The sequence below is a fragment of the Electrona antarctica genome (assembly GCF_951216825.1).
Source record: "Electrona antarctica genome assembly, contig: scaffold_255, whole genome shotgun sequence".
Lineage (NCBI taxonomy): Eukaryota > Metazoa > Chordata > Actinopteri > Myctophiformes > Myctophidae > Electrona > Electrona antarctica.
In genome coordinates, this window is record NW_027637084.1 from 81,818 (window position 1) to 100,862 (window position 19,045).

At 39.2% G+C, this 19,045-nt stretch overlaps 1 protein-coding gene across 1 annotated transcript in view; it reads left to right on the forward strand.

Annotated features, from left to right (window-relative positions):
* Positions 1–445: 445 nt before the first annotated feature.
* LOC306919179 (WD repeat-containing protein 41-like) overlaps positions 446–19,045 on the forward strand; it is a gene marked incomplete at its 3' end in the record, with an annotated part of 21,930 nt that continues 3,330 nt past the window's right edge. Inside the window, exons 1-4 of the mRNA XM_079532008.1 lie at positions 446–781; positions 3,136–3,251; positions 10,194–10,242; positions 11,099–11,221. Coding sequence (XP_079388134.1) covers positions 734–781; positions 3,136–3,251; positions 10,194–10,242; positions 11,099–11,221 — 336 coding nt within the window. The 5' untranslated portion in view covers positions 446–733. The remainder of the gene's footprint in view (positions 782–3,135; positions 3,252–10,193; positions 10,243–11,098; positions 11,222–19,045) is intronic.

A 19,045-nucleotide genomic window follows, 5' to 3' on the forward strand; every position in this document is an offset into this window, starting at 1 on the left:
CTTATTATAAGCGACTTTGGGCTTATTTAGTCGCGGGTTGTGGGTTTTTGCTCTTGTTTCTAAAGTTGTTTATTTGGGCTTGTTTCTAACGTGTAGTTGTTTATTTGGTCTTGTTTAATGTTGTTTAAACCAGTGATTCTCTTCTCACGCAGTTCCATGTCATTTGGACCCCCAAATAATTGTGTAAATTTGTCTGCAGACCGACATCTGAAAATATTGTATGCACAGGGACAAGAATTGTGTTTAAAAATATATTCCACAACTACATTTAATTATTACATTTTTTTAATTGAAAATAGCATCTACATCCACAAGAAAATAGCATCTGCAAGCTCGCGACGGTCGCATTGCTTGTAGATCTGCTATTTTCACATTCATTTTGGGCTTGTTTTCATAGAACCGGTCGCTTGTTTCGGTTACAGAATCTGGCAACACTGGTTGTGAGTCACGTGACCGTTATGGTCGACACTGTTATGTCTTCCTGCAGAAAAAAACAACAACAAAACCATCAATATTTATCATTTTAACGCTTTTAAAAAGCTCTTTATTCACCAGATTGGACTCGTTTATGAATACAGCGAAGATAGAAACCACAGGCTGTGGCAGTCAGGGTTTTATAGTGCTGCTAAATATCATAAAAACGACTTTATATGATATGATGATGCAGCTGTTCTACGTTCACTAAGCCTGTTATTGATTATTATATCATACATTAATCAATAAATCAGCCATAATGCTGCGATGGATCCTCGGAGGACGAGAGGCTCAGGGTGCTGTGGAGGTACTGTAAGATTTATTTATAAATACTGTCTTATTAATATATAGGCTACTGTAAGATTTATTCATAAATACTTTATATTGATTTGATTGATTGACATTTGTATTTCACAGTAGGTTATGTAGTAGTAGTAGTAGTAGTAGTAGTAGTAGTTGTGCTTGAAATGTACTGTAATTCTGCAAACTGTTAATAAATACTTCAATCAATCAAGAATGGGTTTATTTCAAACGAAAGCTCCAACCTGTGATTTCCTGTTTGTATGTAGAAGTGCTCTAAATGTTCTGATTAATTGAAAAAGGAACATGTTGTTGTTTGTACTTGTAAACAAGTGTAATGCTTTATCAGTGTATCGTCCACAGTATTGATCGATTGATTGATTGATTGATTGAAGTATTTATTAACAGTTTGCAGAATTACAGTACATTTAAAGCACAACTCAATACAAAGACTGTTAACTGTGAGTGGACGACACCATAAAGCATTACACTTGTTTACAAGAGGATCCACCTTGTTCAATTCATCAAAACATTTAGAGACGTACAAATAGACACTTCTATGGGGGGGGGGGGGGGGGGGGGGACATCTTTGTAGTCTAATAGACGTCTAAATGGCTAAAAAATTGGTCTAAAAACGGGGGTAGAAAATAGTCTAAAAAGGAAAGTGTTTTAGCAGTCTAGGCTTAGATTAGACGTTGAAACAACGTCTAATCTAATTAAACAACGTCGTTTCAACGTCTATATATAGACTGTCTACATTTAGACCTTGATTAGCCTGCAGGCGAATTGCAGTCGTCCGTAGGTGCCCTTTGAGAGCAGTTTTGAAGGAGTCTAGGGATTCACACGTCTCAATGGCTGTTGGTAGGGCGTTCCACATTTTAGTGGCATAGGAGCGAAAATAATTTAGTCCAATCAAAATTCAGAAAAAACATAAAGGGTTGAAAACGACTGATCTAAAAGGTATCCGAAAAGGTCCATAATGCGTTTCCATTCAGGTCCTAAAATTAATTTATACATACTGTATAAATTAATTATTAAATGTGTGTGTGTGTGTGTGTGTGTGTGCGCTGTAAGTAAGTAAAGTGCTTTACATACAAAGAATTTAAAAAAAAAAACTATATTGAAGAAAATATAACAGAAAAGTGAGTGCGTGCGTGCACACACTGTATGAGACAGGAAAATCACCCTTAAAGGACCACTTCACCACTTTTCAACATCTCTTCATATAATTGGTCCTCACTAATGTTCATGATAAAACCACCATTTTTTCCTACTCAGTCTGTGTCTCATAGGAGGGCTTTGGGCAGTTCGGACACCCGTCCACCAGTGACATCATCATTAGGCAGATTTATTTTTAAACAAGATTTGTTTTAAAATATATTTACATTTGTATTATCGTGAGAACGATGGCTTCAACTTTTGCATTGCAACTTTTCAGGAAAAGAAAGCCTGCCTTTTCTATTAGCTTGGATTCACCATCGATGATGTCACTGGTGGACGGGTTTCTGAACTGCCCACAGCCTTCCTATGAGACACAGACTGAGTAGGAAAAATGGTGGTATTTTATCATGAACATTAGTTAGGACCAATTATAGGAAGAGAAGTTGAAAAGTGGTGAAGTGGTCCTTTAACAAACAAACACTAGATTCTACTTGTGTTATTGCTCTCATACCATATTTTAACTTTTTCTTTAAATCTTGTTTTAACTTGAATGTTTTCTATTGTTGTCCATATTGTACACAGCACTTTGTAACATTGTTTGAAAAGGTGCTTTACACATACATTTTACTTCCTGCTTATTAGGCTACTATCACAATATAGAGTTTTTTAACTGTAAGAAATAAAATAACTCAGGTCGTGTGTTTCCTTTCCAGAGGAGCAGTGTGTTGTTGACATTGTGTTGTTTACGATACGATACGATACAACTTTATTGTCAGCTTACACTGAAATTTGCTTTGCGTCCATGACGTCACCGTTCAAGATACAGACAAGACAGACACAATACATTACAGAATGATACATTATAGGACACACATCACAGTAGCAGACAGGAACAAGAAGAACAATAGAACATATCCTCTTGGTTTACCAATTTTGGTTTAAAAGCAGAACAGACTGGTGTACAAATGACTTCTTTAGCCTGTTTTTCTTATATTTCGGGACTCTAAACCGCCTCATGGAGGGCAGCAGTTGATATTCATCATTTAAAACATGTAAGGGGTCAGAGGAGATGCTCTTGGCCAGTCTAAGCATGCTCTTGGTCTGGGTCTCTTTAAATGAACGTAACACGACCTCAACAGGCCTACCAACAGTTTTAGCGCAGCTCCTAATTTGGTTTCCATTGTGTTGTTTACGTTCCAGAGGAGCAGTGTGATGTGCATCGGAGAGGAACAGCCTAAAAACATCTTCACTGAACTGCAGGTCCTGAAAGGACATTTTGACATCGTTCGCTTCCTGGTGCAGATCGATGACGTCAGGTGACAAATCATGACAATAAACACATTCTTTGGGTCTGAACAAATAATTAGAAAGGTTTTAGGACTAGTTACTCATATAGCAGACTGTAGCAGTGCTGTGTTAGTTAATAGGACTAGTTACTCATATAGCAGACTGTAGCAGTGCTGTGTTAGTTAATAGGACTAGTTAATAGGACTAGTTACTCATATAGCAGACTGTAGCAGGGCTGTGTTAGTTAATAGGACTAGTTACTCATATAGCAGACTGTAGCAGTGCTGTGTTAGTTAATAGGACTAGTTAATAGGACTAGTAACTCATATAGCAGACTGTAGCAGTGCTGTGTTAGTTAATAGGACTAGTTAATAGGACTAGTTAATAGGACTAGTTACTCATATAGCAGACTGTAGCAGTGCTGTGTTAGTTAATAGGACTAGTTAATAGGACTAGTTAATAGGACTAGTTAATAGGACTAGTTACTCATATAGCAGACTGTAGCAGTGCTGTGTTAGTTAATAGGACTAGTTAATAGGACTAGTTAATAGGACTAGTTACTCATATAGCAGACTGTAGCAGTGCTGTGTTAGTTAATAGGACTAGTTAATAGGACTAGTTAATAGGACTAGTTACTCATATAGCAGACTGTAGCAGTGCTGTGTTAGTTAATAGGACTAGTTAATAGGACTAGTTAATAGGACTAGTTACTCATATAGCAGACTGTAGCAGTGCTGTGTTAGTTAATAGGACTAGTTAATAGGACTAGTTAATAGGACTAGTTACTCATATAGCAGACTGTAGCAGGGCTGTGTTAGTTAATAGGACTAGTTACTCATATAGCAGACTGTAGCAGTGCTGTGTTAGTTAATAGGACTAGTTACTCATATAGCAGACTGTAGCAGTGCTGTGTTAGTTAATAGGACTAGTTACTCATATAGCAGACTGTAGCAGTGCTGTGTTAGTTAATAGGACTAGTTAATAGGACTAGTTAATAGGACTAGTTACTCATATAGCAGACTGTAGCAGGGCTGTGTTAGTTAATAGGACTAGTTACTCATATAGCAGACTGTAGCAGTGCTGTGTTAGTTAATAGGACTAGTTAATAGGACTAGTTAATAGGACTAGTTACTCATATAGCAGACTGTAGCAGGGCTGTGTTAGTTAATAGGACTAGTTACTCATATAGCAGACTGTAGCAGTGCTGTGTTAGTTAATAGGACTAGTTAATAGGACTAGTTAATAGGACTAGTTACTCATATAGCAGACTGTAGCAGTGCTGTGTTAGTTAATAGGACTAGTTAATAGGACTAGTTAATAGGACTAGTTACTCATATAGCAGACTGTAGCAGGGCTGTGTTAGTTAATAGGACTAGTTACTCATATAGCAGACTGTAGCAGTGCTGTGTTAGTTAATAGGACTAGTTAATAGGACTAGTTAATAGGACTAGTTACTCATATAGCAGACTGTAGCAGTGCTGTGTTAGTTAATAGGACTAGTTAATAGGACTAGTTAATAGGACTAGTTACTCATATAGCAGACTGTAGCAGGGCTGTGTTAGTTAATAGGACTAGTTACTCATATAGCAGACTGTAGCAGTGCTGTGTTAGTTAATAGGACTAGTTACTCATATAGCAGACTGTAGCAGTGCTGTGTTAGTTAATAGGACTAGTTACTCATATAGCAGACTGTAGCAGTGCTGTGTTAGTTAATAGGACTAGTTAATAGGACTAGTTAATAGGACTAGTTACTCATATAGCAGACTGTAGCAGGGCTGTGTTAGTTAATAGGACTAGTTACTCATATAGCAGACTGTATCAGTGCTGTGTTAGTTAATAGGACTAGTTAATAGGACTAGTTAATAGGACTAGTTACTCATATAGCAGACTGTAGCAGGGCTGTGTTAGTTAATAGGACTAGTTACTCATATAGCAGACTGTAGCAGTGCTGTGTTAGTTAATAGGACTAGTTAATATGACTAGTTAATAGGACTAGTTACTCATAGCAGACTGTAGCAGTGCTGTGTTGAGTTAATAGGACTAGTTAATAGGACTAGTTAATAGGACTAGTTACTCATATAGCAGACTGTAGCAGTGCTGTGTTAGTTAATAGGACTAGTTAATAGGACTAGTTAATAGGACTAGTTACTCATATAGCAGACTGTAGAAGTGCTGTGTTAGTTAATAGGACTAGTTACTCATATAGCAGACTGTAGAAGTGCTGTGTTAGTTAATAGGACTAGTTACTCATATAGCAGACTGTAGCAGTGCTGTGTTAGTTAATAGGACTAGTTACTCATATAGCAGACTGTAGCAGTGCTGTGTTAGTTAATAGGACTAGTTAATAGGACTAGTTACTCATAGCAGACTGTAGCAGTGCTGTGTTAGTTAATAGGACTAGTTAATATGACTAGTTAATAGGACTAGTTACTCATATAGCAGACTGTAGCAGTGCTGTGTTAGTTAATAGGACTAGTTAATAGGACTAGTTAATAGGACTAGTTACTCATATAGCAGACTGTAGCAGTGCTGTGTTAGTTTATAGGACTAGTTACTCATAGCAGACTGTAGCAGTGCTGTGTTAGTTAATAGGACTAGTTAATAGGACTAGTAATAGGACTAGTTAATAGGACTAGTAATAGGACTAGTTAATAGGACTAGTAATAGGACTAGTTAATAGGACTAGTAATAGGACTAGTTAATAGGACTAGTTAATAGGACTAGTTAATAGGACTAGTTACTCATAGCAGACTGTAGCAGTGCTGTGTTAGTTAATAGGACTAGTAATAGGACTAGTTAATAGGACTAGTAATAGGACTAGTTAATAGGACTAGTAATAGGACTAGTTAATAGGACTAGTTAATAGGACTAGTTAATAGGACTAGTTACTCATATAGCAGACTGTAGCAGTGCTGTGTTAGTTAATAGGACTAGTTAATAGGACTAGTAACTCATATAGCAGACTGTAGCAGTGCTGTGTTAGTTAATAGGACTAGTTAATAGGACTAGTTAATAGGACTAGTTACTCATAGCAGACTGTAGCAGTGCTGTGTTAGTTAATAGGACTAGTTAATAGGACTAGTTACTCATAGCAGACTGTAGCAGTGCTGTGTTAGTTAATAGGACTAGTTAATATGACTAGTTAATAGGACTAGTTACTCATATAGCAGACTGTAGCAGTGCTGTGTTAATTAATAGGACTAGTTAATAGGACTAGTTAATAGGACTAGTTACTCATATAGCAGACTGTAGCAGTGCTGTGTTAGTTAATATGACTAGTTAATAGGACTAGTAATAGGACTAGTTAATAGGACTAGTAATAGGACTAGTTAATAGGACTAGTAATATGACTAGTTAATAGGACTAGTAATAGGACTAGTTAATAGGACTAGTTAATAGGACTAGTTACTCATAGCAGACTGTAGCAGTGCTGTTAGTTAATAGGACTAGTAAATAGGACTAGTTACTCATATAGCAGACTGTAGCAGTGCTGTGTTAGTTAATAGGACTAGTTAATAGGACTAGTTAATAGGACTAGTTACTCATATAGCAGACTGTAGCAGTGCTGTGTTAGTTAATAGGACTAGTTAATAGGACTAGTTACTCATATAGCAGACTGTAGCAGTGCTGTGTTAGTTAATAGGACTAGTTAATATGACTAGTAATAGGACTAGTTAATAGGACTAGTAATAGGACTAGTTAATAGGACTAGTAATAGGACTAGTTAATAGGACTAGTAATATGACTAGTTAATAGGACTAGTTAATAGGACTAGTTACTCATAGCAGACTGTAGCAGTGCTGTGTTAGTTAATAGGACTAGTAAATAGGACTAGTTACTCATATAGCAGACTGTAGCAGTGCTGTGTTAGTTAATAGGACTAGTTAATAGGACTAGTTAATAGGACTAGTAACTCATATAGCAGACTGTAGCAGTGCTGTGTTAGTTAATAGGACTAGTAATAGGACTAGTTAATAGGACTAGTTACTCATAGCAGACTGTAGCAGTGCTTTGTTAGTTAATAGGACTAGTTAATAGGACTAGTTACTCATAGCAGACTGTAGCAGTGCTGTGTTAGTTAATAGGACTAGTTAATAGGACTAGTTACTCATATAGCAGACTGTAGCAGTGCTGTGTTAGTTAATAGGACTAGTTAATAGGACTAGTTACTCATAGCAGACTGTAGCAGTGCTGTGTTAGTTAATAGGACTAGTTAATAGGACTAGTTAATAGGACTAGTTAATAGGACTAGTAACTATGACTAGTTACTCATAGCAGACTGTAGCAGTGCTGTGTTAGTTAATAGGACTAGTTAATATGACTAGTTAATAGGACTAGTTAATAGGACTAGTTACTATGACTAGTTACTCATAGCAGACTGTAGCAGTGCTGTGTTAGTTAATAGGACTAGTTAATAGGACTAGTTAATAGGACTAGTAACTCATAGCAGACTGTAGCAGTGCTGTGTTAGTTAATAGGACTAGTAATATGACTAGTAATAGGACTAGTAACTCATAGCAGACTGTAGCAGTGCTGTGTTAGTTAATAGGACTAGTAATAGGACTAGTAATAGGACTAGTAACTCATAGCAGACTGTAGCAGTGCTGTGTTAGTTTATAGGACTAGTAATAGGACTAGTAATAGGACTAGTAACTCATAGCAGACTGTAGCAGTGCTGTGTTAGTTTATAGGACTAGTAATAGGACTAGTAATAGGACTAGTAACTCATAGCAGACTGTAGCAGTGCTGTGTTAGTTAATAGGACTAGTTAATAGGACTAGTAATATGACTAGTAATAGGACTAGTAACTCATAGCAGACTGTAGCAGTGCTGTGTTAGTTAATAGGACTAGTAATAGGACTAGTAACTCATAGCAGACTGTAGCAGTGCTGTGTTAGTTAATAGGACTAGTTAATAGGACTAGTTAATAGGACTAGTTAATAGGACTAGTAATAAGACTAGTAATAGGACTAGTAATAGGACTAGTAACTCATAGCAGACTGTAGCAGTGCTGTGTTAGTTTATAGGACTAGTAATAGGACTAGTAATAGGACTAGTAACTCATAGCAGACTGTAGCAGTGCTGTGTTAGTTAATATGACTAGTTAATAGGACTAGTAATAGGACTAGTAATAGGACTAGTAACTCATAGCAGACTGTAGCAGTGCTGTGTTAGTTAATAGGACTAGTAATAGGACTAGTAATAGGACTAGTAACTCATAGCAGACTGTAGCAGTGCTGTGTTAGTTAATAGGACTAGTTAATAGGACTAGTTAATAGGACTAGTTAATAGGACTAGTAATATGACTAGTAATATGACTAGTAATAGGACTAGTAACTCATAGCAGACTGTAGCAGTGCTGTGTTAGTTAATAGGACTAGTTAATAGGACTAGTAATAGGACTAGTAATAGGACTAGTAACTCATAGCAGACTGTAGCAGTGCTGTGTTAGTTAATAGGACTAGTACTAGGACTAGTAATAGGACTAGTAACTCATAGCAGACTGTAGCAGTGCTGTGTTAGTTAATAGGACTAGTTAATAGGACTAGTTAATAGGACTAGTAATAGGACTAGTAATAGGACTAGTAACTCATAGCAGACTGTAGCAGTGCTGTGTTAGTTTATAGGACTAGTAATAGGACTAGTTAATAGGACTAGTAACTCATAGCAGACTGTAGCAGTGCTGTGTTAGTTAATAGGACTAGTAATAGGACTAGTAACTCATAGCAGACTGTAGCAGTGCTGTGTTAGTTAATATGACTAGTTAATAGGACTAGTTAATATGACTAGTAATATGACTAGTTAATATGACTAGTTAATAGGACTAGTAATAGGACTAGTAACTCATAGCAGACTGTAGCAGTGCTGTGTTAGTTAATAGGACTAGTTAATATGACTAGTAACTCATAGCAGACTGTAGCAGTGCTGTGTTAGTTAATATGACTAGTTAATAGGACTAGTAACTCATAGCAGACTGTAGCAGTGCTGTGTTAGTTAATAGGACTAGTTAATAGGACTAGTAACTCATAGCAGACTGTAGCAGTGCTGTGTTAGTTAATAGGACTAGTTAATAGGACTAGTAACTCATAGCAGACTGTAGCAGTGCTGTGTTAGTTAATAGGACTAGTTAATAGGACTAGTAACTCATAGCAGACTGTAGCAGTGCTGTGTTAGTTAATAGGACTAGTTAATAGGACTAGTAACTCATAGCAGACTGTAGCAGTGCTGTGTTAGTTAATAGGACTAGTTAAAAGGACTAGTTACTCATATAGCAGACTGTAGCAGTGCTGTGTTAGTTAATAGGACTAGTTAATAGGACTAGTAATAGGACTAGTAACTCATAGCAGACTAGCAGTGCTGTGTTCAGAATTAGGACAGGAAATCTATGGAAAATACAGGATCAAACCTCAAACTAATTGCAGAAAAAACAAACTCAGCTGATTTTGTATCTTCAATATATCCTGAATAATATAAAATAAAAAAGGTTGCCTGGAATTGTCTGAGGGGAAAGTGTTGAAAATGGCCTGTACAGTATGTACCAACACATGTACAGTATGGCCAACATAATTATACATCCTATATAAGGCACATAGTTCTAGATTTCCTTTTGCTTTCAGTAGCATGTGACATATCAAACTAGAGGGTTTTCATGATGCTGAATCCATTCCAAGCATTAGTTTTGCATAAAAACACTCATTGGGCTACATTTGGCCATAGCCACTTGACGGCTATGGACTATATTTCATATAGTGACCATCAGTAGTTCTCAGACTGAAATCAACATTTCATACCATTGTTTAATTTTAATGTGACGTAAATGTCACAAGGCAGATGGGCGGGCGGGCGGGTGGGCGGGTGGGCAGGCAGGCATCTGTTGTATTTCTACTGTGTGTGAATGTTTATAATGTCATATTTCTACTGTGTGTGTATGTTTATAATGTCATATTTCACGTGTTTTCTCTTATTTCCAGGTGTGCGTCAGCAGGAGACGATGGCCTGGTTTTGGTTTGGAATATGAAGGTAAATATCATTCTGTATTTTAGAGTCCGGCCGATGTATCGGTCCGACCAAAGTATCGGTCCGACCAAAGTATCGGTCGTTAGTTTTTTTACGACATCGGTATCGGCAGTTATGCAACCGATTTGTCCCGATTTCTTTCAACCTTTACGTCCATAATATGTTTTTCGGGGATGTCATTCGTGAAAATGTTGAAAAGCTTCCAAAATAATTAAAAAATAGCCGATCTACAGAGCTTGTAGATCGGCTATTTTTGAACATTTTCTGATGGGTTTAAATGTTTAAATGAATAAATTCAAGTTAGATGTTGTCAAATAGAAACTTGACTCAAATCTAACATTTTCTTTTTTCAAATTGATTAGAGTCTAATCAATTTGAATAAATAAATAAATAAATAAAATCATTAGACAATGTTGCACATTTCTGACAAAATATCGGTAATAATTGGAGCTCTAGGACTCTCCACAATCGGCATCGGTCGGCTCGACTGCATTTCTCTCACATCATAAAAGCATTGTATGGTTCTGGTTCGGAATATGAATTTCATTCTGTATTTCACTCATAACATCAATTCTTCATTAATTTTTGTACTGTAATTTGCTAGGTAAGCTGTTTGCTGTGCATACTACCGTGTTGTTACCACCAGATGTCACTGTTGTCACTGCTATGGATTAATGAACCACTTCCAAGCTGCCTAATGTTGAGATAATAATGATGTCGTGGAAATGTTCTTAAGATCGTCGATATTGTCTTAAAGATATCTGATCTACAAGCTCGCATCGTGTGTGCGTGCGTGTTTGCGTGCGTGCGTGCGTGCGTGTGTGTGTGCGTGCGTGCGTGCGTGCGTGTGTGTTTCCAGACAGGTCAGAGGCTGGTAGAATGCAGAGGTCATTGTCAACAGATCACCTCCATCACGACCTTGACCTCCACGACCTCCACACACACCTGGCTCATTACTGCCTCTAGTGACCGCACGCTGAGCGTATCCTTAACAGTTTTACTGCTATTTAATCCAATATTCTACGCCATGGGTTCCCAAAGTGGGGTCCGGGGACCCCTAGGGGTCCTTGAGGGAGTTCCAGGGGGTACCTAGCTCAATTAGAGATAGTTAATTTAACTCTGAGAGTGTACAAATGGAACCAAATGAACCCTTATGGGTCTGTAACTCTGAGAGTGTACAAATGGAACCAAATGAACCCTTATGGGTCTGTAACTCTGAGAGTGTACAAATGGAACCAAATGAACCCTTATGGGTCTGTAACTCTGAGAGTTTACAAATGGAACCAAATGGACCCTTATGGGTCTGTAACTCTGAGAGTGTACAAATGGAACCAAATTAACCCTTATGGGTCTGTAACTCTGAGAGTTTACAAATGGAACCAAATGGACCCTTATGGGTCTGTAACTCTGAGAGTGTACAAATGGAACCAAATTAACCCTTATGGGTCTGTAACTCTGAGAGTTTACAAATGGAACCAAATGGACCCGTTATTTTACAATATAAATTGGGGGTCCCAGAGATGGAAATGCCATTAAATGGGTGGGTCCTTGAAATTGATAGATAGATAGATAGAGTTTTTATTAAAGTGTCCTACATCATAAGATGCCCAGCCTGCACAGGCTCACAAAATTGTACATACATAATAATACATATACACAAAATACATAGACAGTTACTTATGGATACATCGTTCTCCAACGTAACTGCCACGCCTTCTCTACGAATTGTCCTAAAACAAAAACTTCATTACTGAACAACCAATTTAACATAAAAACACTCAGACATCCAAAACAAATCTGGGTTCTTATCCTGATTTTTTTTCAAATAAAGAGTTTCTTAAATCATGGTATAGTGGACAATAGAAAACAAAATGAAACTCATCCTCTACAACTCCCAGGTCACAAAGAGCACACAGTCGCTGCTCCTCAGGAATGCCAGTATATCTGCCCACCTCAACTGCCAGAGGTAATGCACCAGATCTTAACTGGGCACAGAGGGACCTCTGTCCTCTTTTTAAATAAATGCAACATAAGGTTCAGTCATGTAGTCCTCTTTGAATTGAATATAACTTCTTAATTTAGCTTTTTTTATGTCCACCCTCCATTGCTGCTGATGTAACATTGACAGTTTATATTTGACTGTATTAATGTTACAGTGAAGGTTATTTAAAAAATATATATGTTTAAATCAGAAAGTGAGAAAATTGAGGAGACCTCTCTTATCCACGGATGATTACATCTTTTATTCCAATTAAATATAATTTTCGTAAACCTCTCTTCTGGCAGTTGGATAAGGCGATTCCATAATCTGATCATTTCACTTCTCTGCCTTGTCAGGCAGCTTTCCCAACCTGTGTCACCTTCAATGGCCAACTTAGTGGTATACTTATGCACCCCGAGAAAACACCTCAAAGCTCTACTCTGAATGTTTTTACATTCGGTGGCCTCCTCAAAGCCCCACACACCTGCTGCATGAAACAAAATGGAAGAAACCATGGTGTCATAAAGCTTGGTAAATGTAGCAAAACCTAAATCAGGGCAACATTTCCTTTTACTTAATATGGCACCTAATGCTCTACCTGCTGAGTCAGCCAATGCATTCCTTCCCTCAGAGAAACTCATAAATTAATGAAAAACAAAACCTAAGTATTTGTATGAGGGGGAATAAGTCAAAGACATTGACCCGAACATAAAACTATGGGTACTTTGCTGTACAGCTTTCCTTCTGAAGTGTATAATCTGAGTTTTCTCTTTGTTAATCGCAAGTCTCCATTTACTGCACCATAGACATGAAGTCTCCATTTACTGCACCATAGACATGAAGTCTCCATTTACTGCACCAGACATGAAGTCTCCATTTACTGCACCATAGACATGAAGTCTCCATTTACTGCACCAGACATGAAGTCTCCATTTACTGCACCATAGACATGAAGTCTCCATTTACTGCACCAGACATGAAGTCTCCATTTACTGCACCAGACATGAAGTCTCCATTTACTGCACCAGACATGAAGTCTCCATTTACTGCACCATAGACATGAAGTCTCCATTTACTGCACCAGACATGAAGTCTCCATTTACTGCACCATAGACATGAAGTCTCCATTTACTGCACCAGACATGAAGTCTCCATTTACTGCACCATAGACATGAAGTCTCCATTTACTGCACCAGACATGAAGTCTCCATTTACTGCACCATAGACATGAAGTCTCCATTTACTGCACCATAGACATGAAGTCTCCATTTACTGCACCAGACATGAAGTCTCCATTTACTGCACCAAAGACATGAAGTCTCCATTTACTGCACCATAGACATGAAGTCTCCATTTACTGCACCATAGACATGATGTCTCCATTTACTGCACCAGCCATGAAGTCTCCATTTACTGCACCATAGACATGAAGTCTCCATTTACTGCACCATAGACATGAAGTCTCCATTTACTGCACCAGACATGAAGTCTCCATTTACTGCACCAAAGACATGAAGTCTCCATTTACTGCACCATAGACATGAAGTCTCCATTTACTGCACCATAGACATGATGTCTCCATTTACTGCACCAGCCATGAAGTCTCCATTTACTGCACCATAGACATGAAGTCTCCATTTACTGCACCATAGACATGAAGTCTCCATTTACTGCACCAGACATGAAGTCTCCATTTACTGCACCAGACATGAAGTCTCCATTTACTGCACCAGCCATGAAGTCTCCATTTACTGCACCAGACATGAAGTCTCCATTTACTGCACCAGACATGAAGTCTCCATTTACTGCACCATAGACATGAAGTCTCCATTTACTGCACCAGACATGAAGTCTCCATTTACTGCACCATAGACATGAAGTCTCCATTTACTGCACCAGACATGAAGTCTCCATTTACTGCACCATAGACATGAAGTCTCCATTTACTGCACCATAGACATGAAGTCTCCATTTACTGCACCATAGACATGAAGTCTCCATTTACTGCACCAGACATGAAGTCTCCATTTACTGCACCAGACATGAAGTCTCCATTTACTGCACCAGACATGAAGTCTCCATTTACTGCACCATAGACATGAAGTCTCCATTTACTGCACCAGACATGAAGTCTCCATTTACTGCACCATAGACATGAAGTCTCCATTTACTGCACCAGACATGAAGTCTCCATTTACTGCACCATAGACATGAAGTCTCCATTTACTGCACCAGACATGAAGTCTCCATTTACTGCACCAAAGACATGAAGTCTCCATTTACTGCACCATAGACATGAAGTCTCCATTTACTGCACTATAGACATGAAGTCTCCATTTACTGCACCAGACATGAAGTCTCCATTTACTGCACCAGACATGAAGTCTCCATTTACTGCACCATAGACATGAAGTCTCCATTTACTGCACCAGACATGAAGTCTCCATTTACTGCACCATAGACATGAAGTCTCCATTTACTGCACCAGACATGAAGTCTCCATTTACTGCACCAGACATGAAGTCTCCATTTACTGCACCAGACATGAAGTCTCCATTTACTGCACCATAGACATGAAGTCTCCATTTACTGCACCAGACATGAAGTCTCCATTTACTGCACCAGACATGAAGTCTCCATTTACTGCACCAGACATGAAGTCTCCATTTACTGCACCATAGACATGATGTCTCCATTTACTGCACCAGACATGAAGTCTCCATTTACTGCACCATAGACATGAAGTCTCCATTTACTGCACCATAGACATGAAGTCTCCATTTACTGCACCATAGACATGAAGTCTCCATTTACTGCACCAGACATGAAGTCTCCATTTACTGCACCATAGACATGAAGTCTCCATTTACTGCACCATAGACATGAAGTCTCCATTTACTGCACCAGACATGAAGTCTCCATTTACTGCACCATAGACATGAAGTCTCCATTTACTGCACCATAGACATGAAGTCTCCATTTACTGCACCAGACATGAAGTCTCCATTTACTGCACCCTAGACATGAAGTCTCCATTTACTGCACCATAGACATGAAGTCTCCATTTACTGCACCAGACATGAAGTCTCCATTTACTGCACCAGACATGAAGTCTCCATTTACTGCACCAGACATGAAGTCTCCATTTACTGCACCATAGACATGAAGTCTCCATTTACTGCACCATAGACATGAAGTCTCCATTTACTGCACCATAGACATGAAGTCTCCATTTACTGCACCAGACATGAAGTCTCCATTTACTGCACCAGACATGAAGTCTCCATTTACTGCACCAGACATGAAGTCTCCATTTACTGCACCATAGACATGAAGTCTCCATTTACTGCACCAGACATGAAGTCTCCATTTACTGCACCATAGACATGAAGTCTCCATTTACTGCACCAGACATGAAGTCTCCATTTACTGCACCCTAGACATGAAGTCTCCATTTACTGCACCATAGACATGAAGTCTCCATTTACTGCACCAGACATGAAGTCTCCATTTACTGCACCAGACATGAAGTCTCCATTTACTGCACCAGACATGAAGTCTCCATTTACTGCACCATAGACATGAAGTCTCCATTTACTGCACCATAGACATGAAGTCTCCATTTACTGCACCAGACATGAAGTCTCCATTTACTGCACCATAGACATGAAGTCTCCATTTACTGCACCAGACATGAAGTCTCCATTTACTGCACCATAGACATGAAGTCTCCATTTACTGCACCAGACATGAAGTCTCCATTTACTGCACCATAGACATGAAGTCTCCATTTACTGCACCATAGACATGAAGTCTCCATTTACTGCACCATAGACATGAAGTCTCCATTTACTGCACCAGACATGAAGTCTCCATTTACTGCACCAGACATGAAGTCTCCATTTACTGCACCAGACATGAAGTCTCCATTTACTGCACCAGACATGAAGTCTCCATTTACTGCACCAGACATGAAGTCTCCATTTACTGCACCATAGACATGAAGTCTCCATTTACTGCACCAGACATGAAGTCTCCATTTACTGCACCATAGACATGAAGTCTCCATTTACTGCACCATAGACATGAAGTCTCCATTTACTGCACCAGACATGAAGTCTCCATTTACTGCACCAGACATGAAGTCTACATTTACTGCACCAGACATGAAGTCTCCATTTACTGCACCATAGACATGAAGTCTCCATTTACTGCACCAGACATGAAGTCTCCATTTACTGCACCAGACATGAAGTCTCCATTTACTGCACCAGACATGAAGTCTCCATTTACTGCACCAGACATGAAGTCTCCATTTACTGCACCATAGACATGAAGTCTCCATTTACTGCACCATAGACATGAAGTCTCCATTTACTGCACCAGACATGAAGTCTCCATTTACTGCACCATAGACATGAAGTCTCCATTTACTGCACCAGACATGAAGTCTCCATTTACTGCACCATAGACATGAAGTCTCCATTTACTGCACCATAGACATGAAGTCTCCATTTACTGCACCAGACATGAAGTCTCCATTTACTGCACCATAGACATGAAGTCTCCATTTACTGCACCATAGACATGAAGTCTCCATTTACTGCACCAGACAAGAAGTCTCCATTTACTGCACCGGACATGAAGTCTCCATTTACTGCACCAGACATGAAGTCTCAATTTACTGCACCATAGACATGAAGTCTCCATTTACTGCACCATAGACATGAAGTCTCCATTTACTGCACCAGACATGAAGTCTCCATTTACTGCACCAGACATGAAGTCTCCATTTACTGCACCAGACATGAAGTCTCCATTTACTGCACCAGACATGAAGTCTCCATTTACTGCACCAGACATGAAGTCTCCATTTACTGCACCAGACATGAAGTCTCCATTTACTGCACCATAGACATGGAGTCTCCATTTACTGCACCATAGCCATGAAGTCTCCATTTACTGCACCAGACATGAAGTCTCCATTTACTGCACCATAGACATGAAGTCTCCATTTACTGCACCATAGACATGAAGTCTCCATTTACTGCACCAGACATGAAGTCTCCATTTACTGCACCAGACATGAAGTCTCCATCTACTGCACCAGACATGAAGTCTCCATTTACTGCACCATAGACATGAAGTCTCCATTTACTGCACCAGACATGAAGTCTCCATTTACTGCACCATAGACATGAAGTCTCCATTTACTGCACCAGACATGAAGTCTCCATTTACTGCACCAGACATGAAGTCTCCATTTACTGCACCAGACATGAAGTCTCCATTTACTGCACCAGACATGAAGTCTCCATTTACTGCACCATAGCCATGGAGTCTCCATTTACTGCACCAGACATGAAGTCTCCATTTACTGCACCAGACATGAAGTCTCCATTTACTGCACCATAGACATGAAGTCTCCATTTACTGCACCATAGACATGAAGTCTCCATTTACTGCACCATAGACATGAAGTCTCCATTTACTGCACCAGACATGAAGTCTCCATTTACTGCACCAGACATGAAGTCTCCATTTACTGCACCAGACATGAAGTCTCCATTTACTGCACCATAGACATGAAGTCTCCATTTACTGCACCAGACATGAAGTCTCCATTTACTGCACCAGACATGAAGTCTCCATTTACTGCACCATAGACATGAAGTCTCCATTTAATGCACCAGACATGAAGTCTCCATTTACTGCACCATAGACATGAAGTCTCCATTTACTGCACCATAGACATGAAGTCTCCATTTACTGCACCAGACATGAAGTCTCCATTTACTGCACCATAGACATGAAGTCTCCATTTACTGCACCAGACATGAAGTCTCCATTTACTGCACCATAGACATGAAGTCTCCATTTACTGCACCAAGACATGAAGTCTCCATTTACTGCACCAGACATGAAGTCTCCATTTACTGCACCATAGACATGAAGTCTCCATTTACTGCACCAGACATGAAGTCTCCATTTACTGCACCAGACATGAAGTCTCCATGTACTGCACCATAGACATGAAGTCTCCATTTACTGCACCAGACATGAAGTCTCCATTTACTGCACCAGACATGAAGTCTCCATTTACTGCACCATAGACATGAAGTCTCCATTTACTGCACCAGACATGAAGTCTCCATTTACTGCACCATAGACATGAAGTCTCCATTTACTGCACCAGACATGAAGTCTCCATTTACTGCACCAGACATGAAGTCTCCATTTACTGCACCAGACATGAAGTCTCCATTTACTGCACCAGACATGAAGTCTCCATTTACTGCACCATAGACATGAAGTCTCCATTTACTGCACCAGACATGAAGTCTCCATTTACTGCACCAGACATGAAGTCTCCATTTACTGCACCAGACATGAAGTCTCCATTTACTGCACCAGACATGAAGTCTCCATTTACTGCACCATAGACATGAAGTCTCCATTTACTGCACCAGACATGAAGTCTCCATTTACTGCACCAGACATGAAGTCTCCATTTACTGCACCAGACATGAAGTCTCCATTTACTGCACCATAGACATGAAGTCTCCATTTACTGCACCAGGACATGAAGTCTCCATTTACTGCACCATAGACATGAAGTCTCCATTTACTGCACCAGACATGAAGTCTCCATTTACTGCACCAGACATGAAGTCTCCATTTACTGCACCAGACATGAAGTCTCCATTTACTGCACCATAGACATGAAGTCTCCATTTACTGCACCAGACATGAAGTCTCCATTTACTGCACCATAGACATGAAGTCTCCATTTACTGCACCAGACATGAAGTCTCCATTTACTGC